We start from the raw sequence: 27,377 nt of genomic DNA on the forward strand, positions 1-27,377 counted from the left end.
TTTTATGTATACATATTTATTTGTAATTTTACAGTGGCTTTAGTACTGTTTTACGATACCGTTTTTGGAAAGGAAAAAAAACCCAAAAGCTTCAGAACAAAGCTTCAACTAGAACTACAGAACTAGTTATTGACAGTTTTCCTTATGAAATTCTAGTTTCCTATAGAGTTATCAGTCCAAAAAACCAATGAAGCATGACTGCTGTCCATTAAAAAAAAAAAAAAACAACAAAAACAAACCTCAAAAAACTTTCGAGTCATCCTGAAAACAAAGTCCAGCATCAGACAAAATAGCCACTGCATTGAGAGGAACATGTTCCTATTGCACAAGCATCGAGAATGAGATATGACAATCAAAGCCTAATTCCATAGGCAGACGAGGCCACATGTATCTATAGTTAGACTTCAAAGCACATCTTTCTTCTGAAATTATATACCAGACTATAACTAATATTAAGGCCATAAAACCAGAACACTGTAACAAGTGATAGGGCTTGATGCTACTTTTGGTAAACAGAAGGTGGGAAAGAGGACCAAAGCAACAAAGGATTCTAAGGGAAGTTAAAACCTGAAGGCATTTCAAAAGAAACTCTCAAAGAACTACATTTTGGAGGGGGTTTATTTGGAGTCATTGGATAAAACTAGATTTCATAAATAATCACCTAATGAGCCTACTACACTCTTTAATAGCCTGTGTTCTGTAATACATTAAATAATATATTTTCTGGAATTTATATTTTAATTTGTATGAAAACAGTTAATTATTTCTGCTTGTTATTCCCTCTTTAAAATAGATGAAGATTTGTATAATCTTTATAAATTATCTTAACAACCAGGTAAGGCTTCAATGTACTGAGTTAACTGCACACAGGTATCTGATTTGCTCTTAATTAGGCATCTTGATCACACTAAACTGCTAAAACCACCTGGGGAACCACATTGTGATTTAAAGAAAGGGATAGTTAGGTATTGCTGTCTGTTCTAATTGTGTTCATTTTATTAGTGTATAAAACACCTGAAAGCAATTGTTCCAAAGAAGCAGTAGCTACCATGGAAGTTTAAACATTTTACTTTAGGAAAATCTGGGAATCTGATGAAGCTGAAAATGCACATTAGTAATTTTATAAAGTTTGGCTTGCCACCAGTTAAGAAAATATAGGTATCAAAACCAGACAAATACATTGCTAACCATCTGTTACATTTTCTTTTAAAAAATTAGCACCAATTTAAGCATCTGAATTCATAGAAAAGCTTGTGACACACTTGGGTTTTCAAAAAAAGGTTTTCTCCCTTAGAAGACAAGACAACAGCACATGCTCAGGAGTATAAGGAGCTCTGTGATCAGCAACAAACACAATCTCTGCTTCAGGCAGCCAACATCAACTGCTCTTGGTACCTGAATTCCTTTCTTCTCTGCTTTTGTTACCCTAAGGAGCCTATGGAGTGCTAAGTTACTGCCCAGCCTGGGAAAAAACCTCAAGGGCACCCCAGCAAAGAGCAGGGGTTTGGTGGAGGATTTCAGAGCAGGGACAGTGTCTTCCTGCAGCAGTCACAGAGCATCTGCTGCAGCAGAGTCCCACCAAGCAGATGTCCTGGCCTTACCACAGCATATACAACTACTTCATGATGCATAGCCAAGAGTTAAGAAAAGTTTTTTTTGTTTAAAAAAAGAATCCTAGTGCTCACAGCGAGCTGCCCTTGCTACAGGAACAGACATTGCTGTGTCTTTATCTAACAGATGGCCAGGTAGTCACATTGCCAATCAAGTCTCTCACTCAAAAGGTATTTCTCAAATGATCTCTTACCATGTGTTACATTTCAGCCCCCCAAAAGTTTTAGATTTCAAATCTCTGAAAAACAGGTTTTAAGAAACATGCTGATCAAATCTATCAGAATAGCAAAGACTGCAACCAAAATTTAAACACATTAAACATGTTATGCCATTCCTTTTTACACCATATACTGGTTGTATTTAGAAGAATCCTAAAGTGCTTCAAACCCAGCAATTAATAAAGTTGATTTCTTTTGTGCAAAACTGCAAGCACCTTTTCAAAAAATAAGCAGCAGCATCAAGGAATAAACTTAAATAGTTAAATGTATTTTCTCTATTTTGTTTTGAATTTTTGGACCAAAATGATTTGCCATGTTTTCAATAACAAATTGTGGAAGAGTGCATTTTATTAGTTTAATTTTATACTGGACTTGCTATACACATACTGTTTGAAATAGCGGACCCAGGAAATTTAAATCCACAAAGCAACACTGTGGGATTGAAATCCAACAACTGAAATTTTAGCTGCAAAAATAATCATTTTATAAAACACAAACAGAAACAATGGTTATCTCTCCACTTTCCTCCACAGATAATATGAGAAAAGATGGTTTACTTAAAACATTATTTTAGCTCCAGACATTATTTTAGCATGCAGTGTGGGCAAAAACCAAAACTGATTTGACAACTTGTGTAAGAAGCTTTTAGAACATCACTCATGAAAAAGACAATCTAAAATATGTAAAATAACGTAGCCAGAATACACTTTTTTTGTCATTTTTCAAAACGTTAAAAAAAATAATTCAAGACACTCTTGAAAAGCAAAGAAAACACTAGATTCATTATAGAACTCAAGTCCAAATTCTGCATCTGGGAGCAGGTGTCCCTGGATCAAAACCAGTTTTGAGCAGGAATTACACAACACACATCCCAGGAAAGAATTTGGTTCCCAGTATATGGTCTCACTACGTTGAGCATTGAGCCCTGATAGAACCCACATGACATATGCAGAACATGCAGGCAGAGGCAGTTCAGCATTTTCCCCCAACATTCTGTGCTGCTGCAAGGATGAACCTGCACTCCCCAACGACCTCAAGGATTTGTCTGCACCTGCAGCTGTCACCTCCCAGGTCACCCCCAGCTGGAGGGTGGCCCTTGTGACAACACAAGGCTCACCCACCCTGTTTTTGGAGACTCTGTATGTCAGCTCTGTTTTGAATAGCTAAATCCTACTTCATTCATAAAATTATATTTTAAGGAAAGCGATTTAGCATTTAAGGTCCTTCCTTTAAGAAAGAAAAATTAAACATACGGAATCGCTTTTTTTTCTTTTCATTAATTTGGAATAAACACATATGCTCTGTTAGGATGTAAAAAAAGACAAAACCTCAAGAGCCCTCTGGTTCCTAACAGCTTTTGAAACTCTCCAACCAACTAGTTAATTTCTAGTCAAGGTTGAGTTTTTCATTATTTTGACAAGAAAATGCAAACTTTGCTGGAAACATTACAAAACTTTAAAGGCTGTTTGCAAACTGCAGTTTCCAGTCCTTAGACTAGTTCAGTTTGTATGATCCATGCAGACAAAGCCTTAATTTTGACATTCATTTCTCGTCTTTTTCCATAAAGACCTAGACTTGTCATATCACAGTATTTCCTCAAAGTGCACTTACAGGCTGCTTACCCAGATTGCAAAATGCCAAGCTTCTCTTTCTAAGGTTTTTTTTTTAAGGAAAAATTATATGAGCACAGATGAAATGAACTGTTTAAAACATACTCCATTTCTGCAATGCCATTCAGCTACTCAGTGTTCAGATGTTAAACAAGTTTCTGGTAAAGTATCTGATTGATAGCCAAAGATCCCTTTCTTTTTCAGGTGAGCAGTTAAGATTACAGATTGTATCTATGTTGACCACCATTTATTTTAGTTATAGTTCATAAACTGTCTATGCATACTGCAGTAGTGTTAACACTGTACAAAGTCTCTCAAAGGAAAGTAACATTCATGTTTACAAAACTGAGCTGTTTTCTTAATATCTATGTATACACACACATAATCTTTAAATACATATAAATATTTATAAATGCCAAAGTGCAAAAAAATGGTCAATTGCATCACTTTACATACATAATTTTAGTATTAGGAATAAAAGTGATTATATTGCATACCAAACTATCTTAATTTTTAACCCCCTGTCAAGTTACATTGCATTTTGTTTTCCATCAGTGAGGAGGTTCTTGTGGCATTGACAACCATGTCACAAACCTGGCACTGAATTTCCCCTGCAGTCAGGAACAGTGATGTGGGGAGAAGCTGCATGCAGTGCATGGGGAGCCTTCATGTGCACACTGGGACAGCCTGGGAACTGCAGCGTGCAGCTGGATGGGTTTGGGTGGATATGGTGTGCAGAAGTGTTCTCTAGAGAGCCATGTGCATTTGCAATTTGGGTCTGAATTAAACTGGAGTCAAAATCCACAATATTCACAGACATTTCATGCATGCTCTGAAGGCATTCTGTAATTATGCTTCAATGTAGGCCATAGCAAGAAGAATTTAAAAAAAACATTAAAAAATTAGGTATGAGACAGCTTTTCCTACAAGATTTACAAATAAACTCAGTTAATCTCAAGGTTGGGGTTTCTTTTCTTGTTACAAGAGTACATGTTCAAGCTGCACTAGGAGCTGTGTTCAGTATGTGCTAGGAGAAGGTCAGGTATCAGTTCAAGTAATGAAGACAGGACAGTTTTGTCAAAAATATTAAAAGACAATTTGAATCACAGAATAATTTAGGTTGGAAGAGACCTGGAGGTCATCTGGTCCAACCCTCTGTTGTGCTGAGCAGCCCAAGTCCAACAGGAGAAATTCAACTCTGTGAATATTCAAACCACATGGGAAAAAGATAAATTTTAAGTCTTCTAAAGCAGTAACTGTTAAAATGAACACAGCACAGTACATCTTCAGCTGAAAAAATTTAAAAGTCTTGAAAAATAAAACCCAGCAGATGAATTCCATAATGAATCACTAACTGTTCATTGTGAATAGGTGTCTTCAGCTATTTTAACTTACAGAAATGAGGACTAAAAAAAGCAAAAGAACAGCAAACTGTACTGTTCTGCTATATGGCAAATAGGTATTTTTAAATGTTTTCCCAGTGACAAGAATGCCCTAAAAATATTTCACATATACCATCAGTATCCAAAGATAAAAGTTATCCATAGGTTTAAAACCAAGCAATAAGAAAAATCACAAGCCCCGATATCTTGCAATTCAATTAAATAAGAATTTTAAAAATCAGAGATGCCAGAATAGAATTCTGAAGTTAACATAACTATTTTGTTTGCTGTTTTTTTTAAATATTCTGGAACACTAAAATCTTCATATTTTTGCCATAGCAAATTAAGCTACTAAAAAGGGGCAAAATTTTAATATAAAAGCAGTGTTTGCATACGGAGAAAGTGCTGCTTTTCTAGTCATAAAGTGTGGAACAGTGGACAATTGTGTTTTCCAAGAGAAGCATGTCAGTAATGCAGTGGCTGTCTGGGCCAGTGTATTTTACAGGTTCTATTTATATATTCAAGGCAAGAGTATCTGATCAACAGCTAAATATAGTGCCTTTAAGAAAGTGGTGTTTTACCTCATCTTGTACATCTCTATTAGTCTTACAGTTCCATAGTTTAGTCACACACATGCACACATGAGATCCTTTAGCAAAATTTCACACTTGTGCACTCCAGAGTGAACGTGCACAAAGTCACAAGTGTGTGTTATAAAGCAGTTTAAGCCCTACTCTACTGCAAATGCATTTTCTAATTCAACAGATTGTGCAATGTAACAGGCAATTTTGTATTATCTGATTCTGAAAGCTGTATTGATAAGTCTGTATGGAAATCACAAATAACCTCCTCCTCTTGTCTGACACTGCATTTAGAAAATATGTATTAAACATGTTTTTCTTCTCCACTACAAATAGAGAGGTGTCCCTAAGGTGAGAATAGAGCTAGGCTCTGATAACTAAATACTTAATTTACAAGTGACTCAGAACTACTGTACTTTTATTTCTTTAATTACTCACTAGATAGAATGGACCCATTAAAAAAAATGGAAAATATTTATGCAGCTTTTTGAGGCTGCAAATCTCTCCAAGCCATCTCTCCTTGTATCAGAGTTTGCAGTGAATGAAGAGCATCACAGATAAAATTTCCTTTTCTGTTTATGTTTGTTAAAGGATGAGTATCACAAGCTAGAAAATACAGAACATTTTAGCACACTCTCCTCTTCTACACAGGCACTGCTTCACAGAGAAGTCACTCATCCTTCCTCAAGATTTATTTAAGCTACTGTATCTTCCATCCACATTTAAAAGACTGAAAAAGTTAGAGACACTCAGGTGAAATACAAAGTAATGGCTTTACACTTTAAACTTCACGTTTATCTCTTCTACAAGAAGAGAGAATTTCTGAAAAGTGAAGATAAAAAGGGCTTGATTAAAAAAAAAAAATAGTGCTATGTGGAAGAAAAACTGCCCTTCAAACATAGTACAGAGAGCATTCCACATGTGAGCTCACACTTACACACAACACTCCAGTCGTTAAATAAAGCAAACTGCCACAGTCACACGTTAAAACAAACTTCATAGGGACTATACATTCAAAAAACCTACTAATGAGCAATACTGTACTAAAATGTAAACAACCACTGTGTCACAGAAGCCTGTCAGCTGGGACTGCAGATTGATGAACCCAGTTAAGAGGAGTTATTGGCAAAAAGTCTATTATAACTGCTCACCTGAAATAGGCTGAAACAAAGAAAAGCCTATAACAGTGTCTAAATTTAAATGTTTTGTTTTTTTTCTTTAGACATTGATTTGTTTTCATTCTACAACATTAAGCAGGCAATTTCATAACAACTGAGTAAAAAAAACAACAGGCAGAACATGCAGAACATGGAGTTTTTCTACTTGGTTCCATTAACTCACAAGCAATTCAGGCCCAATGGAAACAAGAGTTCTTTTCCAAAGTCAAGTCTGCAATCGTGGCTGATCATCGACATCCTTCCAGGGGTCCTGTCAAGGCATCCAGGCTGCTGTCTGTGTCTGAGGCCAAGGTTTGCTCTGTTGACATGGATGAAATGTCATTGATAGATGATGACTGGGAAGGACTGGTGTTGCTATTCACTGCTGCATCTGTGCTAAGAAAACCAAACATAATAAAATCTGAGGCGAGACAATATTGCAGACACAAATAACCACGCTTCTGGGCTGTGAGCAGCACTTTCCCCACAGAAATCCTTAGAAAACCAAGGAATTAATAAAAAGGGAGAGAAGCAAGCACTAAGGGCCCTAGCACTCAAAAGCCAAGGTGACCTTTTAAGTGATTTTTCTTTTTCTCCCTCCCCGTTGAGGAAAGGGAGAAAAAACTAACAATGTATAGTGTGAACAGTGACTTGAGTGTCAAGAAATCTAAGCGATATGGTTAATAAGAGACAGTACAGTATTCTGACTACTGAGCCATGAGATTCAAACCCAAGGATTCCATCATGGGCACAAATACTTTGCACTGTTAAGTATCCTGAGGGAGCTCTAATGCTGTTTAACCCTGCAGGAGAGGGGTTCATGCTGAGCCACAGAACAGCATTCAGCACAGAAGTTACCTGCGCACCAGGTGAGGGAATGTGGTGCTGATAATTTCATTTGATGACAGCCTTTTGGGGAGAAGGCAGCTCAGGGTGTGGGAAGACTAGGGAAGTTTTTCTAAAAGTTCAAAACAATTAAGAACCAGAGCACGTGGATCTCCAAAGGCAGATCACTCTCAAGAGTCCCAAACAACAAAAGCTTTGCCTACCTGAGTTATCAAGCAGGATTTCTTCATTCACTAGACCAGCACTACGTGTGACAGTTACAGAACGACTGAAACAATGACTAACCTGAGGGCTGATCTTTTACCACACCATTCTTGCTCCTTTCTTCCCAATCCATAACTTCTTTGTATATTAATTCTTGTGAGAGAATGGTGGGAGGAAAGAGAGAAGAGGCAGAAAAAACACTGTAAGATCACAGAGGATTTGTATACAATTCACATTTGTATCAAGGTACAAGGAAATGGTTAAGGGTCCATCTGGACACAGAACTGTACAGGTATTTATTTTCCCTATTTCCAGCCCTACAGCAGTGATAAGAGAATTATACAGATTTTCTCAAGCATCACAGAAAGACATTAGGACTGTACCAAAACCAACATATTATATGTAAACAGCATAGCTGTCCATTTAAATACAACAAATATCCCTCCCCAGAATTTTATGCATACCTACAATACACTAATTTTAACTGTAAAACAAAATTAAGTATAATATTTGGATTTAAAAATCTGATTTTACGTAAACCCCCACAAATCTTACTTTGATAACAAAATAATGCACAAATATTTATTCTTGAAGAACCATCTCTAGAGATGTATTGAGGAAAGTCTGGATATTTTGGAGGTTAAACAATTAAAATATTGTATGAAAACCCTCATTTACTAATCAAGGACAACTTAGGATACAGCCACCTGAACAAAAACCAGAAAAAAAAACAGAGCTGTAACTTGAATCTCAGAAGTTTGTGTATTTACCCATAGTCTTCATGCAACTTAGATAACAGTATCTAAATAGATTAAGAAGTCTTTAATTCTGAGTAACAATGTTTACAAATGCATTCAATTAGATTTAGCTGATCCATTTTACCTTTCCACCTTGCAGTAATCAAAGATGATTTGAAGCCTACCTACCTGTGCAGGCATGCCCTAAGGATAATGCATGTATCTATCAGCCAGAATCAATATCTGAAATTTATAAAGCTGTTTTACAAAAGCAAGCAGCTTTCAAAGCAGTCATAAAAGATGTCTATTACCTTTGGTCTTGTGATGGCAGATGTAAAAATTTTAACTGCCTCACCATTTAACGGTTTTGACTAAACCTGCAAGGTGGAATTGATTTCAGTACCACAGTGCTGTTTATTCTTTTGTTTAAGTCAACAGTTTAATCTATTTGGTCAATAAATAAGCAATGAGATTAGAAAAGAAAACACACCAAAGAACTCTCCTGCTATTTAGGATTTCTAGAACAAATGAACTAGTAAATATTGTCATGAGATATGGCTTAAATAATGCACACTGAGAAGAGGCATGTTTCTTTTTCAGAGAACTCTCTATCAAGGAAAAATCTACACAGATTACAAACACTTAAGAACAAAAAGGGAAGAAAAAAAGAAACTGCAGCATTTTGTGGAACAGACTTCAGAATGTTACATGTATACATGAACATACACACACCTATGTATGTATTCACTTCACACTCAACATGTTTTCATTATTGATTTCTTTTCCTGTTGCCACAGGCAGTACTGCTTATTTGGAACAGTGGCCTCCAGTCAGTTATACAGTCCAGCACACGCTGCAGCCACTCATTAATAACACAAGATATTGCAATAAATGTAATTTGTCATGTTCACTTCTTACCTTTCCATTCTTCAATTGCATGTTCTCTTTCTTCCAATTGTGCATCATAGATTTGAGGTGGAGGCTACAAAGAAAAGAAAAGTCTATAGTGTCTGCTACAGGAGGGTAACACACCCAACCATAACTAAAAAAAAATCTAAGAATTACAACTTTTTTAGCATTTTTTACCTTCATTGCTGGCAGTTTATTCCCTATGTCTCAAAGACTAATTCATTTTAGAACTCCAGAATTTAAGTCCTGCCTCACACTGAATGGCTGTTTAAAAGCATTCAGCCAAAATTAAATTCATTGTAAGGCTTTACAGGGCCTTAGAGCAAGTCTCTGCTTCAAAAAGCCTTGAATTGCCACCAAACAGGCATCTCTTTCTGTAAAGTAAAATGAAATATCAACAACCACTTTCAAAATTATATCAAGTCCCCACCAGTAGCTGCTCTGCAGGTGATTTTGCCCCTAATGCTCATCTGAGAAGGCCTCCTGTGTGACTCCTCCTAACCAATGACTGAGTGCAAAGCAAGCTCTTGACTAAAATTAAAGTTATTAAATTGGAATCTTAAAAATTTATTTTAATTGCAAACTTACAGCTTCTGCTTCAGCTGGATCATACCAAACAGTAATATAAGGATGACGTAAGGCTTCATCTACAGAAATTCTCTTGTCTGGATCTACTACAAGCATTTTTGACAATAAATCTCTAGCTTGGCTGGCTAGAAAGTAAAGGTGAAAAGAACACACACGTAAAAGAGCTGTAGTGTTTAATGTCTGACACAGGAAATGAATACTGGGAACACAGGACATGCACTGCAACATTTCACTTCTGTTCTAGAGAATATAATAAGGTGGGTTGTTGGAGATTTTTTAAATTTTCTCAGTAATTATCAAAAGATAAAGTATAGCCAACGTGAGTGGTATGAAATAGAAAAAGATGATCAGCAATAACCTCAATAATAAGTATTACTTTTGGAGAACATTAAGTGACAGATATTATTCAATGGATTACAATTAAGAGAATTAAACAGAATCCTGGGGACAGGGAAATAATATGTATTTAGTAACTAAGATTCCAGAACTTGTCATAAATTAAAGGAAAAAAGTATGCAGCTTTTAATGTGACACCTACTGCAATACAGTTTTTTAATTAAATGTGCTGCAGACGTTTTAAATTAACATCATAGGAAAAAAGAGAGAAAAAATTTGCCTTACTTTTTAACTTGTCACGATCAGATTCTGATGGAAATATCCAGTCTGGGAAGAGCTCTTCAAACTTAATACCAGGATATTTTGGCCTGTTTTCTACATAATTCCTCACCGTAGGCTGTAGTTTCTTCATGAAGTCTGCTGACGGTGTTCCTAATTGTTCAATAACTTTATTCCATTGATCAATATCTGCACCATATCTTTAGGAAAATCAGCTGAAGAGTTTGAGGTCTGCACTCTACAAAAATACCACTTACAAAATCTGAGAAGTTAATGGGAACTTGAACAGAGGGCACAAAGATGAACTTCATTGTAGCATCAGCAGGATTCTGAGCTGCCATGCAAAAAGCTACACAGACACAAAAATAAGACTCAGATTTTGTAATCTGAAGGACAGGCTGGAAGTGCTGCACAATGCATTATGCTTAAATATCTTTTTCTAATTATAATACTTTTCTGGAGTCCAAAAGCTTTATTTGGCAGTTGTATTCATAGCAAAACAACTTTAAGGTCAGAAAAGAAAGGCTGCTGTGGAATCTTCTGAAGTGCAACGTAACAGCAGGAACACTGAAGATTCTTGAAGGTAGAGAAAAATACACAAAAACCCCTAAAGCACAAATGCATCCCATCCAAAGTAAGGAATTTTGTACCTGTTCCTTAAGGAAATCAAGCTTTGGGTTGGAGCATTTTGCAGGGGTGTAGCTGGATGGTTGGGGGCTTTTTGTTTTTTGGTCGATGTTTGGGTGGGGTTGGTTTCTTTTCCTTTTTCAAGGAAAAGAAAAGGTCCAGAGGAGTTCTGAACAGGAAATCCACATTCCAGAAGGTTGTATAGGAGGTTCTTTTGTTTAAGTGTATCAACTGTGGTAAGATTCACAGATAACTCTGTTCTTAAATTCAAAATGTAAATATTGTGTAAAAACAGTATTTACAAGCCACAAGCTGAAATTGTGCCTCATGTTTCTTCAGGGCTGTTCCTTCTCCCTCTCTCAAGTGAAGGCATTTTCCCCAGACATGGTGACACACAGATACCAGAGCCTGCTCTGAACCAGCCTCACTGGGGAAACAAAGCTCATTTATCACACCAAGACACTGCATTAATACTCCTGGTATTTAAGTCTACTCAGATTTACACTTTCCAGTTTTTCCTGATAAAAAGAATGTGCAATTCCAGCAGAGCCTATCCATTGACCTTGCAAACATTCCTAGCTAAATTCAGAATCTAGCACTTCAACCTATCCATTCTCATAGACAGATTATGCAACTGAACAACAAACATGCAGTACTTTGAATTAGGATGTATTTAAAAAACACTGAGGTGCTTCTTTTTTAGTTAGTGTGTCAAGAATACAATTTGGAATATATGTATAGTCACTGCTTCATGCTTCACTTTAGACTTCTGATACAAAGATTGAAAATTTTATTTGCTTATTGAATGCATTCCAATGGAAAAGCTATATTAAAATCAAAATTAGGAAGTATTATTAACACTCATGCTAAAACAAAGCACGGACAAAGAGGAAAATTAACAAACATCAGGAGATTTTGTTCCTAGCTGAGAAACTGATTTTTGTGAGATCTCCACCAATCTAGATTCAAGATGCTTTTCCTTTGAGTAGCAGCAGCCTGTTAGTCAGGTAATCAAATTAGAGTCCAGTTTATTGAGCTCTCAGAGGACTTCAGGAAGGGCAGAAAACTTAATGACCTGTCCCACTTTAGAGGTAAAAATGGGCAAAAAACAGTATCTCAGTTTCAAAGTGCTTTACAGATGGTGAAAGTTGGAAAAAAAACAACTCAATATAGGATGGACTTAAAATAAGCCTCTTATCAGAAACCCAAGTGGGATTTGTGTATAAAGCAGGCAGAGTAAGCTCTGTGAGTGACCTGGCAGCCTTCAGACAAAACCACTCTCTGCATTCTAGAGACTTCAGGGTCAGAAGGAACCAGGCATTTAATCCATGCCAAGTCTCTTTGCCTTTTGGGACTCTGGAAGAAAAGAAGTTGAAAACAGAGTCCTTATTACAATCACAATGAAGCGTGACTTTTCCCCAGAAAGCACAAATACGCCTCGTGCTTTTTGCATTGGTCAGACAATCAGTTTCCTTCTCCATATGAGCAGAAAGAACATCAAAAACACTCCACTGCTGCCAGGCTTTTCCATTATTTCACCTTAAGTATCTACAATCCTTGTTTTTTCTACGTTTCTCATTTCCAGTGCAACAGCGACTGGCAGTAACTCAGGCCTCCCCAGCACAGTCAGGAGCAGGTTCTGTGCTTCCATCACCCTGGCAACGCACAGCATTTCATTCCACCCAGAGCACTGCCTCAAGTATCCCAGAAATCCACATCCACCATCTGGGAAAACACAAATTACTGAGTCTAAGAGTAGGTTTTCCTGATGACAGTCAAGGGCACAGCATTGGGCAATATGCTGAACTTGGCTCCCTCCTCTAGATGCCCAAATACTAAGACACTTTAAAATTTAACTTAAAAAAAGCAACCAAAGAAAAGAAACCCCAAACACAACCAACAAAAGGAAAGCTTTATGGCCATGCACAGCAGCACTGCCCATAAACCATCCTGCCAAGACAATCCTGCAGCTAAGGAAAGGTGACAACCTGACCCACGCAGTGATCACTCAGGAAAAGCTTCAACCACAGCAACAGTTGTCAGTATCTCACATTAAAGAGACCTCAAACTCTTACAAGAAGCAAAAATCCCTGTAAGCACAACTGTGCACTTCCATATCAGGGGAGGAAACTCCTTGAAACATAGACTGGTGGAGCTTCAGTGACCCTGAGAGAATCTTGAGAATAATTTGCATATTCAACAAGTAAGAACAAAATTTCCTTCATTTATTCATGAATAAATCAAAACAGCCCATGCTAACAACATGCAGGTGAAAGACACATAACATCCATGAAGAATTGTGTTAGGTTGGTCTGAAGGCTTCAAAAGGTAAAATAATAAGTATAGAAAGGAAGAAAGGTAGGAAAAAAAAAACTTATTTAACGTTTAATCATTTTACTACTAAATAATGTATGATCAACTGCTGAAGATTAGTGTCATGAAATTTAGCATTAAAATTGGAAGTTGTCCTCTATAAGATACATAGGTACCTGTGAATAGGCACTTGATGTTTTTAGTGGTGGTTGCTTCTTGCTGATGAGCAAAAATATTATATTGGCTTAAAAAATTTGGAGCACAGGTTGCCCAGAGCAGCTGTGCCTGCCTCATCAATGGAAGTGTTCAAGGCCAGGTTAGATGGAGTTTGAAGCAAGCTGGTCTCGTGGAAGGTGTCCCTGCCCTCGGCAGAGAGGTTGGAACTGTATGGCTTTTAAGGCCCCTTCCAACCCAAACCATTCTGAGACTATGATTCTGTGAAATCTTGGTCAAAAATATTGGAGGAAGAAATGGAAGAATAACGATCTTATAGAAAAATAAGTCCAAAATCAAATTTTCATAAAATGGGGGAAAAAAAAAAAAGGAACCTCCAGGGAGTTTTTCTTTATATGTTAAAGAACAGTAACAAAAAAAGATCTCATGCAGGATGCTTGCAATTAGGTCACCTTTGCCCAGCAAGCACTAATAAACAAGAAAAAACTCTGACTGAAACTCAAAAAATTGTGCAATAAAAAAAATTAGTCTACTGTTCAAACAAACAATAAGCAAAATCCATGCATAGTTAAGAAGTAACTTTGTAGGCTTTTGCTTAAAACGCTTATCTAAAAAGAACAAGAGTAAAAAAACAATTAAGTATATTTTCTATTTTTCAAAGCTAGCGGTATCTGTCAAACTACAAAAGCTGAAGCTCCTAACACATTGGATTCAACCACTATAAATTACATGAAATGTAGTCTCCGAAGAAAATAAAATGGAAAGCTCAATAATTTGGTTAATGACACTAATTTCAAAGAGTATAGTGGATCTAGTAAAACATATTATTGAAAATATTTTTATACAGATCTAAATAATTGTGTTTCTGTTGGAAGTGGAATGGGATTCAAGGATGACTAGGGAAGGATACGATCAGTGCCTTGGAATATCACACAACCTTTCACCAATTCTCCCATGATGCACCCAACTGACCAGATATCAACTGAAAATAAAAGTGAAATGATCAAATTATGAAGTATCGTGAACAAATGTGAGGAAAACAAACAAAACCATCTGCATCTACAGTAAAACACAACAACGTGGAAAACCAAACTGCTCACATGAATTTTCAATCATATCAACACCAACTGACCATTCTTAGATTTTGTTATTTGCATTTGTATAGTCAGTTTTTACACTTGTGAAACGACCATGAAGAAGGATACAATCTCTTCCTGGGAACAGGACTTTATGGAGGACCATTTCTGCCATAATGCACCCAACAGACCAGATATCCACTATCATATGTTAGGTGCAACAAGGACAAAAGATTAAAGAGATTTTTTTTAAATACCACAATGATTTCTTTGTAAGCTCACACTGTATTCCCACAGTCCTGCAGATAATTTATTTCTGTCCCAAGCAGAACAATCTCTGCTGAAGTTCTGATCCACATCAGCACTTGCTGTACAACAAGCTACCTTCTGCACTAATTAGTCTTTTTATCATTACCAAGGGCTCAGCAAGCTCCCACAAGTCCCTTGTTTTACACAGCCAAAATGACAGGTATATGAAACCACAGCATCCACAAGCCCTTGCGATAAAGCAAAAAGCATGTAAGTCCAGTGCTAGTAAAAATCAGCAGGTAAAACCCCCAATAATGCAACAACAATTTCCTTAGCAGCAATTTTATTGGTTGAATGTTCAATGTATTACAGCTGTGTTGGTTTTAATAGCGTAACACCCAGCCTCTTTAAGCACTATGCAGACTCAAGAGAATATAAAACAGGGTTTATGATAGGGATCTGCAGCATATTTTAATAATCAGAGAAGCAAAAGGGGACACACTGTCAAAAGATGATGTTTCAGAATAAAATCACATTGATTAAAGGGTTTATTATTTATATATTGATCCTTTGGTTAGTTTCTTTTATACCAGCCAGCATCAGTGTCTCAACAAGTTTTTTGAGAATTTAAAACATGGCAAAAAGATAATAGGTGAATATATGACAAGATAGCAGGGGAGAGGGAGAAATAAATGTTAATGGAGAAAGGCACACGGAACTGAAAACTATCATACTCTCAACAAAAAATTACACTATAATAATTTTGATTTCCAAATACCATGATTAGAATATTTTAACAAACAACTTGACAGAGGGAAACCAGCCCTCCCTCCTGTTTTTAAAATAGTTATGTTCCAAGAGAGACATACCTTAGACAGAAGATTTAAAGCATTACTCCAGCAACTTACCATTCTCTTTATATCCCATTCCAAGGATAACTTCTGGTGCTCTGTAATACCGTGTTACTACATATGGAGTCATCATAAAGTTAGTACAAGCTGTTCTTGCCAGTCCAAAATCAAGGATTTTTAGAGTGCAATCTGATTTTACTACTATGTTGCTGGGTTTCAAATCCTAAAAAGAAATTACTTCAGTTAAGGGAGGATTAACATAGAGAATACCCACACACCCCCCTCCACAATCAGTATAAGCCAAAAATTCAATTTACTAACAACTGCATTGTCCTGCTCTGGTTTATGTGCTTATTTACACAACACTCCCCCCCTGCCTCCCTGTTTCATAACAAACTGTGATCACAAAGAGTATTGTTAATGATCTACTACTACCTACTCTGTGGATGATACCAGCTGAGTGGAGATGCTTGATACCACATAGCATTTGGTAAAGCAGATAAGACATTCTTTCATGATCCAATTCCATATGAATAACCTGGCACAAATTTGCATCCATCAGCTCCATAACCAAGTATCTAAAGCACGAAAAAGAAAGCATTAAGAAAATTCAAGTTGTACTTTTCATATGAGGTTTAAGCTTAGCATAAGAGATATTTAAGAAAAATCAACTACTTTGCTAACGTGTCAAAAAGCCAATGATAAAAAAATCCCATGCATGATCACAGTTACCAAGTAAACTTATCTATCCAAAAAGATTATCTATTCCATTTACTATTAAAAATTCAGTGTTCAATATTCCATCACAAAATATTAAAATGCCACTAGTTTTATAAACAGTAATACAGAGAATTGTCTCTATGCATCATGAAAAACTAAGACTGAGTGAAGTTGATGCAGAGACTGCAGATACTGCAACATAAATGCCCTCTTTCACTGTATTTTACTCTAAAAAGTAAGAAAATTAGGATAATCACAGTGAAAGCTATGAATAATAAAATAAGTTTTAATTGTCATCTACTTACCCTCTTCAGACACAAACACTCCCTCATTTACCCAAGCAGCCTATTCACAAACCACAACAGCACATTCACTGGAAGCTAGGGATATCCCACCAATCAAATGGCCAGGAATCCTTTCTAGACCAATTGATAATGCTTGAATAAAAAAGAAATACATTCAGTTCTGAATGGAGGCCAAAACACTGCTGTGCTGATGTGACTGGCACTGTAAAAAATTGCTCTCATGTTATCCAGACCAAGTTATTATCCTGAGGTGATCCACGCAGCTGAAGAACAATTCACACAAACCAGATTCATATACAAGCAAAGTATGGCAGATTGATGGATAATCAATAATAAAGGGTAAATATCCCTTTTTTATTTCCCACTTCAGCTTTCAGCTACTCTTGATTTTCAAAGCATGAAGTCTGTAGGATACTGGAAATTCATCTCTAGGGCATAGGCCAGTACTTGTCAGAGAAAATTAAAAAAATCTAGTACTTACACATCCTGAAATTCTTCTAATGACTTCTGTGGTGTAAATACATTTAATAAACTAATAATCTATAAAATAAAAACAAACATTAGAAGAAACTTCTGCTTTAATTCACATAAAACTTCACTACTGCAGAAGTTACCATGCAAAATAAAGTGCACAGTTACTATATACACAAGTTGAATGTTACTTGGCTGCACTAAATTCACATATGCTGAAAAACTGCCAATTCAGAAATAGTTCCAAACTGCAGCATGTGTACCAAAGGAAGCAAGACACAACAAAGTCACTTTTTTTTTTTTTAAGTTATATGACACTTTCTATCTCCCTCCCCAGTGCCTGAAATATATCCCATTTTCCCCCATAAATAATAACAATCTCTTATTTTAAATCACATGCTGTGCAAGGAATTTTAACCAAGGCTATCCAACACCACGTGCATGGAGGTGCCCCATGCCTTCCCATTAAACTTAGATTATGAGGTACTATTTCCAGAACTGCTAAAATGACTGTACTGCCATCTTTAATAACCACCTTGCTTTTATTCTGCTACATCTGGGCCTCACCAAAGGCTTAAAAATCAACCCTGATAGGTTAATTGACTGCAGGAAGTTTGAGACTTGACTGCACAACTTCAATGATCAGCAATGTTTGTAGCTCATGTTAGTAGCAGAACACAGCAGTCCCATAAACCCTATAGTCTTGTATTTGAACAATGAAGTATTGACATCAAGGCTCACTTTAGAGGGTTTAAAGATTTCAAAAGTCACACATTGTCCATAACATTTCACTTTTGCAGACATTGCTGCACCCCTGCAAAACCCACCAGTTAAACACTGTATTTAATAAAAATCTTGCCTAAGCCAGAAGATTTAAATACAGCGAAGTTACAATGGTCAAACTCACAAACCATCCCAGTGCCAAACAGGCTTTGCTGCATTATGACTTAAAGAGGGCAAATGCAACAGAGCAAAGCCTGCTCTCTAAAGCTGACACTGATGGCAGCCCTGTACCAACAACACAGCAAAAACCTCCTCCCCTTGGCACGTCACACCCCCAAACAGCTCAGCCAAAAACTGAGCCATGCCTTGTGCAGAACTGCACTGCCCACAGCAAAGCTTTCCAGTCTGTCGCTACTTCCATTCCTTTGGTTACTAACAGCAAGTGAGAGAGCAAATCCTAAGCTTTTCCTGATAACTCCCAGTAACAAGAGAAACACAAAGCCCAACTCACATTTTTGTGATTGACGCACTTTAACAGAACAAGCTCTCTGTAGGCCCTTTTTGCGTGGGTTTGGTTCTGAAAAGGACGACTCAGCTTCTTCACAGCAACATTGATTCCAAGCACTGTATCAAACGCAGCACTAGAAGTGTTCAAAGACAAACAAGTTGAAGTCTGTTTGAGGGAGAGGAGGGGGCAAAAGGGAGGCAGAAGTGAGGCAGGAATGGAATCAAGATTTAAGACAAAGCATATCCACTAACCTGTTTGTACTAACTTCACCTAAATTTAATTCAGAAAAGAAACTTCCTTAAAAACGACATGACCTTTAATAAATACAAATAAGTAAAAAAAGAAGCCACTGACATTCATCAGCTCTCCTTTCTGTCTTTAGACTGAAACTGCTGACTCAAGGCTCACACTCAAAATTGGAAGATCTAAAAATATTTTATTTGAAATCAAGAAGCATTCCAGCTGCCTAATCTGTACTTGGAATATTTTTTGGACACTTTTGCTGACTGACAATCATTTAGTATTTGCAGTAGAAATTTCTCTTTGCTAAAGGAGAGTCACAACCATGGCTCCACGACCCCTTCTGCATGGATCAATAGTCTCCTGTGGGTAGTTTGCAATGATAAAAAATTATAGTGCCTAGCAGAAAATTACATTCATCATCTGCTCTTGGGGGGTAAAAAAATCCATTGAATTGAGAAATATGGAAAACTCAGACTGAAGGGAGCAATACAAGAGTTTAAAAATGAACATGACCATTAATTTTACCCTGGTTTTCAGTTGTGCTTGTCCCTTCCCCCTACAGTTTGAGGACAAAGTGTAAGCTTGCTTTAATAGCTGTAAGAATATAAAGCTAAATTATCTGTATCAAGACTAAAGTGGGAACGTTGTTCCTCGTTAGCACACAGACTAATGTGTGGTAAAACATATTGGCAAAACATATGTGAAATCATAGAACATGCTACTCAGGAGTTCCAGTCTTTAAATAGTTTCAGTTTTAAATAAGGATTCCCACATTACCCTATTTCCATTTAATATTACTGTCATAGGGTAGGAAAGAATTCTCATTCACATATTTTCCAAGCACGTTTAAGCTCTTTGTGAGCTCCTTTCCTATCTCATCAAGATATATGAGACACCTGACTTAAAAGGACAATCACACTACAGTACTCTTACAAAAAGTACAGCTTTCCTGGGAGAACAACACCATTCAAAATTATATGAAGTTTCCCAGTATGAAGTCACTGCTTTCCTTCCTGGAAAAAGCAACACCACCACAAAGCAGGGCTCACCCAGGAGATGTGTTTTCTTGGGACACGCCCCCAAATTTGAACCAGTGTGCCATTTACACGAAAGACTTGCATTTATTTCAGCTTAGTTCTGTGAAATGCATAAGTCCTTATTGAATGTTACAATCCATCTTTGAATTAAAGCCTTTATGCCTGTGCAAAAGGAAACACAAAGTGGGAGGAAAGCAACTGGCCAGACAGCTAGAGAAATTATTTTCCTCCCAAACATGAAAGCACTGATATTTCAGTATTCACCCAAAAGATGTTATATGTAAATTAATTTTTTATATGCTAATACCTTTAATGTTTAATGAATTCCATATGTAAATGACTATACCTGAGAATTAGTATCAAATCAGTAACCAACAGTGTCTGCATAAATTAGCTGTAAATCACAGGGCAGCAGTGGACAGAGGAATAATTTTAGGGGAAGTGTCCCTCTGTGATCTGACAAATCAGATGTATGTCAAACCTCAGTCTAAGCACATATGAAGAACTCCACCTGAACCTCTTATTTTGGAGATTCACTAGAAAATTTAGGAAATCAAGGACAAAAAAAGGAAAAAAAAAAAAAGATGTCAGGAAGTTGAAGACAAAAATTATTTTGATTCAGTCCAAAATACATTACAAGACTTCAGATGTATTAATACTCAGGAATAAAGAAGGACAGTAAGTTAAATATATGTGTGTTTTGTATGTAAAATGCAAAAGGTATATCCAATTTCTCTCTTAGCCTATTTGCAGTGTGAGCAACTGCATAACAACTGAGTTATTTTTTCATCTTCCTCTAGTTCTCATTTATTGTTTTTCCCAAGTATGTCATTTTAAGTCTACTTATTTTCTTACATTTTAATATCGAAGATAAAACTACATGAAGCAAGACCAACAGAGTATCCTATTAACATAATGAGAAAAAAAGCCAAATTTAGACCTCTCCTAGCTAAAGGACACAAGTGTATTAAAAATTTCTCATAATAGAAATGAAATCGAGAAAAAAACTCCAGAAACACTTTTTCTTTTTTTATGTTAAAACACTGAATGATAAAAAACCTCATCACATCTGTGTTTTACACTGACTTGACAATTTTTTCACCCAAACATAGCACGATAGGACTCATCTTACACTGAGTTATCTACATTTTACCTTCTAGTATTTCATATCTTTCCCTTGTGCATTATAAGAGATTTTAGAAGAAATTAAGATTTTGCACCTTGTTCAACTTGAGCTATTTCACAGGAAGATGAAAGTTTATGCAGTGTTTCACTCTGTTGTTCCATAAATCAAGCAGTTTCAAAACAAGTCAATAAATCAAACCATTTCTTCTTCCTCCTAACACACTGACTTTAACACTACCTGCATTTCATTTTGAAGCAGAGCCACAGTCAAAGTCATCTGGCTTAGAAATGCTCTGCTTCTAATGAAAGGAGAAATGCTTTCAACCACCCCAAATTCCTGCACACCATCTAAGCCAAGAGTAACTCCAAGAATAGTTTTACCTGGAAAATGTCAGCACTACACTAAGTCTTACCCAAACACTAATGACTGAGATCTAGGACTCTCTCATCACCCAACCCACTAAAGAAGAATGAAATATGGTGTTGTCATTTTGCTTGTTCGTCACCTACCAGCAGGGCAATAGTGGTATCTAAAAAATTTAAAAATAAAGGCATGCTCTCACAAAAATGCACTCTTTTCCTACTTATATAACTTATTTTGGTTATGAAAAGGCCAAGAAGACATGGGCAGGTGCTGTATCAGGAGCTGTTCACAGTACATGAGTCATCACACTTATTCTGCAGATTTTATAGATGAAGACAAACTGCAGGCTGGATTCAAAGCACGAACAGCCCACCATGTGTTGTGACTACGTTAATATCACAGAGTTCCAGAGTACATCTGTTTGCTCCCCTGTTTATGGAATTAAAACCCACATCAATAAACATTTCTGCCGTTACCAAGTAAGTTTTGCCCAACAAAATACGGGCTGGCACTAAGTCGTGCAGTATGGATTGCTGCAGTCTAAAAAACATTTGAAAGTGTTTACCTTTAGCTGGCCCAGAGGTGTGGTGCCATACAAGAGACTAAGGTCCAGGATCAGCCTAAGGACTCCCACGTCCTGGGCCACTGGAGGCTGGACACATAGCTGGGGTGACACACCAAGGGAGAGCTGGCCAGCCCAAGCCCTCACACAGCATCCCTTTCTGGTTACTCCATGGAGTGACAATGACACTGATTTGCCTCATCCTGCCAGTTAATGGCAAGGCACTGCATTGATGGCTCCTAGAAATGGACAGGAGTGATTGGGAATAAAAGAGGGTGAAGAAAGGGGGCCATGATGAAGAAATGAGTAAAACCCAGAATCTCTCACCATTGTCATACCTTACACTGCAATATCACAACTACAAGGGGAATGGGAGAACTAGAAACAGAAATAAAGTGGTTAATGAGAAAGGAAGAAATTTGTTGACCATTCTTATTTATGCAGTTATCCAAATATTAATTTTCCCTATAAACAAAACAAATAAATAGGTTTGCACAGGAACTACAGCAAGCAATTGGTTTAGAATTTATTTAGTCCATAACCCTGTAACAAGAGAATTTATTATCAGTGTTATACGTTCTGTACCTCTATGAGAAACACATGCAAATTTTGCTTTCTATTCATAGCTTTTATATTTAAATAAAGTATTTATTACTCACCAAACAATGCCCTGTGCCCCTGATCCTATGGGCTTCAATTGCTGGTAACGTTTTAGCACAGTGAATGTTGAATCTGCAACTTGAACACTGTAAAATTGACTATCACATTTACTGTCAGTCATGGTGTAGTGTCATGTAGTTTTCTCTCTCAGGGACCTGGTAAAGTTTTCAAGATCTTAAAGAAAAAGAAAGAAAACAAATGTTCAATATCTCACTAATTCCAGGCAGACAAGATGGAAAATATTATACATATTTTAATACATATTAATTTTTCAAGAGCACACCATTAAACAAACATTCTTTCAGTTTTGTACATTACCACTGCTAATGAAAAATACTAGCAGACAGACAGCAATTACAGCTTTCACAGCTTTAAGGGAATGCATGTTCCTACTCCAAAGTCTCAAACAAAAAGCAGCTAAGTCAACAACTCTAAAAACAAAAACACCCAAATACAAAAACTTTCTACTCCTTGAAGGCCACTCCAGTAACTTAGAACTTCTGTGTGTTAGGACTGCATTAATTTCTGTATTAGAGAAAAAGGAAATCAAAGCTTATGCTATTCCAACACTGAAAATACAGATAAAAATGACAGCAGACGTTCACGGAGTCCATGGACAGAAGGAAACAGGGTTTTAATAAAAGACTTGATTAAAACAGCAAAACAGGTTTGAAACAAGACTGCCCCCAAAATCCCTGTGGCTGCTGAAGTTTCTCCAACATCCCTTTCAGCCTTGTTCAGAAGGAAATTTCAAGAAGGGCTCTGCTTGGCAGAGCAACCAGGCCAGGCAACCCTTCCTTGATCCAGACATATGGCAACACATTCTCCTTTCCATTTTATACACACCTCAACACCTACACTATCAGTCAGTGTCCTTATAGTACTGTAGAATTAGAGTTTTGTGCTACAGTGTAAAAGAGACTTTCCTGCCACGATAGAGTAAGTTAAATCTATCTGTCAAGAATGAATTAGAGGGAAGTAATTACATCAGAGAGCACAGTAATGGACTAAACCTCTTTAGCTCTGAAGTGCTACAGTAACAAGAGTACAGATGACCAGTTTTCCTGGGTGTCCATCCCTCTTCCAAACCTTACAAGAAAATGACCTCAGTAATTACTGAAGAGCTCTCTAACAAATTCTCCCATTTTTAATTTCGCATTCACAATGACAAATAGTGCCATTAGAGCCCAGAGTGATTTGCACAGGCAAATCACTTGAAACTTGTTCCTTAAAACAGGAAATGCAAGCAGCCCCTTCCCCCGGAGCAGCTGTGTCCTGTGCTGTCTGCTTTGGCTACAGAAGGAACAGCTTGTCTCTCTCTTCACTGGCCCCATAGAATATTTGTGAGCCAATGCAAAACAGAAAAGCCTCAAGAGCAATCCAGACACCTACCCTAGAAGGGCACAAAGCCACACAAATAACTCTCGGTTGCCTCAAGCATTAGAATTTGGATTTCTCTCGTCCTCAATGAATGCAGGAGGGAGCAGTATCTTTTCCATGTTTTAAGTCAGCAGATAAACTCAAGGAATCTGTAACAAAATAGGTGGAAGACCTCTAAGTGCTACTAAAGACTGAGTTGAAACCAAACTGTAATAATTAGTCTTAAGAGATTCTCAAGAAATGTCTAAAGTCCCTTTTACCTTCTAGTTTCTCAAAATTTATGCAGCATTTTAAGAAGCAGACATTCAATTGGGTCATCTCCAGCTCCAATTTAGACAGTCAGCTTACTTGAGATTTCCTCTTAGAAGCTTTAGAGAAAAAGCAGAGGAGAAAGGGTCAGCAAAGGGAAAATGTGGGCTACCAACTTTCTGCCTCTGTCACAGCAGAACCAGGGAGAAGGAGGAAGAAAACAACGTCTCCTACACAAGAATTTTAGGGGCAGTCAGATGCAGTTCCACAGCCAGCTCAAACTAACACGACACCAAAGTGATGCCACAAGAGCAGCTCCCAGACTCTCCTAGTACATCCCACTCTTCTTTCCAACCCTTTTTATTACTCCAGAGCCATGCACTCTGAGGTATCAAACTCTTTGGTGAACAGTCTCTGAGCAGCCATGATATTTTCACTGAACCTTCATTACTGGAAGAAAGGTACAGCTGGGAAGATCAAGACCCTCCCTCTGCAAGGACTTAGAGACAAAACCAAAAAAGTACAGATTTTGCATAAACTGGGTATTAAGTTACAGGATATCAACCACATTATTATAAAATTAGGTGCCACAGGATAGTGGCTGTTCACAGGACTTCAGACAATCTGTTCTGGGGGCCAGAGCTCTCAAATAAAAGCAGATTTCCTGCTATGCAAGTAAGAAGTATATCTGTCAAGTAAGTTTCTTAGTCCTTATCCATTATTCTCCTACTAGAAAAATAACAAACACACCAAATAGGTGTAGGCTTATACAGAATTTCATTGAGAAATCTTTAGAAGCTGAAATAAACTGCACTACAGAATACATCCTGTATTAAACAGTCACTTCCCTAAAACATATTTATTAAAATGGCAACTTATTATTAACCAGATCTGTCCTCTGGATATCTTCAAGTCAAAAAGCTTATGAAACAAACAGACTGGGAACACATTCCCAGGGTTGTTTTGGTTACAGAAATGTTATTACTGACAATGAAACACAAGAACAACATGAAGCTTAGCTTGATTTTTAAGCCTTAAGCTAAAATTCTACTGCCGACAATATTAACTATATATATATATGTATATATAAATACACACACACACATATGTGTATGAAAACATACGGGAATTCTGTGCAGAAAATCTCCCCCAGTTCTCTTATTCACCCTTGCAAAAGCACTTCAAATTCAGGTGTGCTCTTTTAAGGACTATCATCCAATAGGGTCAAGGGTTTTTTTAAATCTTTACAGCAATATATATCAAAAGGTGAGAGTCCAACTACAAAATCACAGTGAGTTACACCCCACTCCTCTACTCACAACCTTTAAAACCAAAGTGTCACAAAGCAGTAGCTGAGTAATGCCGAGGGATTACAGCCGTGTTCAGACGTAGTTTGCAACTGGAAACTCTTGGAAAGTAGACCTTCTTTTTTAAGCAACCCACATTACTACTGAGCAAACGCAGATTTCAGCACTACCTGTTATAGTATCATTCAGCTGTTACACACACCCGCAAACACTGACAGGATCTCAGCACTCTGCCAGGGCAAGTTGGTGTAAAGAGAGAAAAAGTTTAAACGTGCATCTGCTGTAACCAATTTTGCTGTTTATGTAAGAACTGTTTTTGCTGTTTATGCAAAAACAGTTTTCTCACATCTTTTCCAAAACTTCTGCTGAGAAACTGCTCCGGCTCCGGAAAGCCCGGGCTCGCCAGGGCTGCAGCGAGCGAGTCCCGCAGGCTCGGTCCTGCTGCCCTCCCTGCCCGGGGATCCGGGGCCGCTAGCGCCGGGCCGGCCGCACACGGGCACCGGGAGCCGGCCACGGAGAGACAGGGCAGCAGGAGGAGCAGAAGCGGCTCCCGCCGGGACCGGCACTGCGGCACGGGCAGGGCGGGGGGCTCGGCGGGAGCAGGAAGCGCCCGGCCTTACCGCTCCCCCGCGTCCCTCCGGCGCGGCCGGGCCCGGGCAGCGGCCCGCGGGGCGCCCCGGCTCTGCCCGCACGGCGGCGGACGGGCGCCGCTGGACGAGCCGCCGACTCCGGCCGGGCCAGGGCTCGTCCCGCCCCGGCTGCAGCCCCGCCGCCCCAGCACGCCCCTCACGGCCGCCCCCTCACCTGGCTCGGACGCGGCGGGACCAGCCCCGGCCGCCGCCTCCCGCTGCCCCAGCCACAATGGCCTCCCGCTGCTCCGCACGGCACCGCCCCGACTGACAGCCGCTCCGGCCAATCGCAGCCCTCCTCCGAAACAGATCAGCCAATCGGAAGGGGGGCGGGACCCGCTGGCCGCTATATAAGGGAGGGCGCTGAAGGCCCGCAGTGACGGGGCAGCTCGGCCTCCGCCCCTTGGCGTGATGTCATCGCCTGACGTCAGCCTGTCACGATAGTCGTGATGTCATCGCTTGACTTCAGCCTGTCATGATAGTCATGATGTCATCGTCTGACGTCAGCCTTTCGCAATCGGTGTGATGTCACCTCACAGCAGTACCCGTGCCTGGCTCCTCACAGCCCCAGCAGGAGCCCTCAGTGCCACCAGCCCTCGCCCCGGACAAGCAGGCCTCACAGCAGCACACTGACATCACACGCTGCTGGCCTGTCACCACCTCACCACACATCGTGTCCCCATCGTGCCACTGCACGCCTTACCGCCCTGGCTCTGCCACAGCCCGGCAGCACAGCCCTCCCACAGCTTTTCCAGAGGGATGGCTCAGAAGGGAAGGGATTTATTCCCTCCCTGAGCTATTTTCAACCCCACTCAAAAAATCATCAGCCTTCTATCCATTACACACCCCCCGCCTTGACACGAGGAGTGCTTGTTTTTTAAAACAGCTGCTGCCTAAAAATAAACTAAATTCGCCACCTCTCCTAGGGCTGATGAGAGCTTTCATTTCTGTGGTTTCTGTTCTCACAGATGATTTTAGAAAAACACACCTGTAATTTTTTTTAATAAATCAATTTAATGTAGCATATAGACTAGATGACATCAAAATGCTGTGATAGTTCCACTTTTTAATATGAAGAGAATACTAATTTTAGATAGAGAGAAAAAGGGGCCTTTTCATCACTTACCAAAACATGTTAGATACAGAGTTACATATTCCTGGCATTTAGGTCAGAACAGTACTATACTTCTCATTATGATTTTGGTTGTTTCATGTGGTTATAAAAAGTACTGGGGCAGTTTCCAGTAAGTAGCTCCTATTACAAACTGGTTTAACACTTTCAAGCTCTTACCCTAAATAAACATTCAAACACCTCCATGTAGAAGCAAGCCTACAGAGGAATATTA

The 27,377-nt window shown here is 38.4% G+C and overlaps 1 protein-coding gene across 4 annotated transcripts; it reads right to left on the bottom strand.

Moving 5' to 3' along the window:
- MAPK9 (mitogen-activated protein kinase 9) lies at nt 1–26,314 on the bottom strand. Of its 4 annotated transcripts, none has more exons than XM_085073638.1 (12): nt 26,207–26,314; nt 22,466–22,640; nt 18,479–18,608; nt 17,255–17,313; nt 16,188–16,326; nt 15,806–15,971; nt 14,483–14,554; nt 10,465–10,647; nt 9,844–9,968; nt 9,265–9,328; nt 7,691–7,762; nt 1–6,950 (listed from the first exon to the last, which is right to left on the bottom strand). In XM_085073638.1, exons 2-12 carry the CDS (start codon nt 22,585–22,587, stop codon nt 6,808–6,810), a joined length of 1,275 nt encoding a protein of 424 aa, XP_084929764.1. In that variant the 5' UTR covers nt 22,588–22,640; nt 26,207–26,314; the 3' UTR covers nt 1–6,807. The 4 variants fall into 4 exon arrangements, with proteins under 4 accessions (XP_084929764.1, XP_084929767.1, XP_084929766.1 ...); XM_085073641.1 differs by having other exon boundaries at nt 1–6,955; XM_085073640.1 differs by lacking the exon at nt 14,483–14,554 and adding an exon at nt 14,778–14,849.
- Nucleotides 26,315–27,377: the final 1,063 nt, after the last annotated feature.

This window comes from Lichenostomus cassidix, chromosome 13 (genome assembly GCF_008360975.1).
Source record: "Lichenostomus cassidix isolate B80296 chromosome 13, HeHo_3.0, whole genome shotgun sequence".
NCBI lineage: Eukaryota > Metazoa > Chordata > Aves > Passeriformes > Meliphagidae > Lichenostomus > Lichenostomus cassidix.

Excerpts from the sequence above, each read along its gene's own strand:
- MAPK9 (XM_085073638.1), bottom strand. The coding sequence starts at position 22,587 with ATGACTGACAGTAAATGTGATAGTCAATTTTACAGTGTTCAAGTTGCA. Across the intron at positions 15,972-16,187 it reads CAGCTGGTATCATCCACAGA|GATTTGAAACCCAGCAACAT; the intron begins GTAGGTAGTAGT and ends ATTTCTTTTTAG. Across the intron at positions 7,763-9,264 it reads TGCAATTGAAGAATGGAAAG|AATTAATATACAAAGAAGTT; the intron begins GTAAGAAGTGAA and ends TTCTCTCACAAG.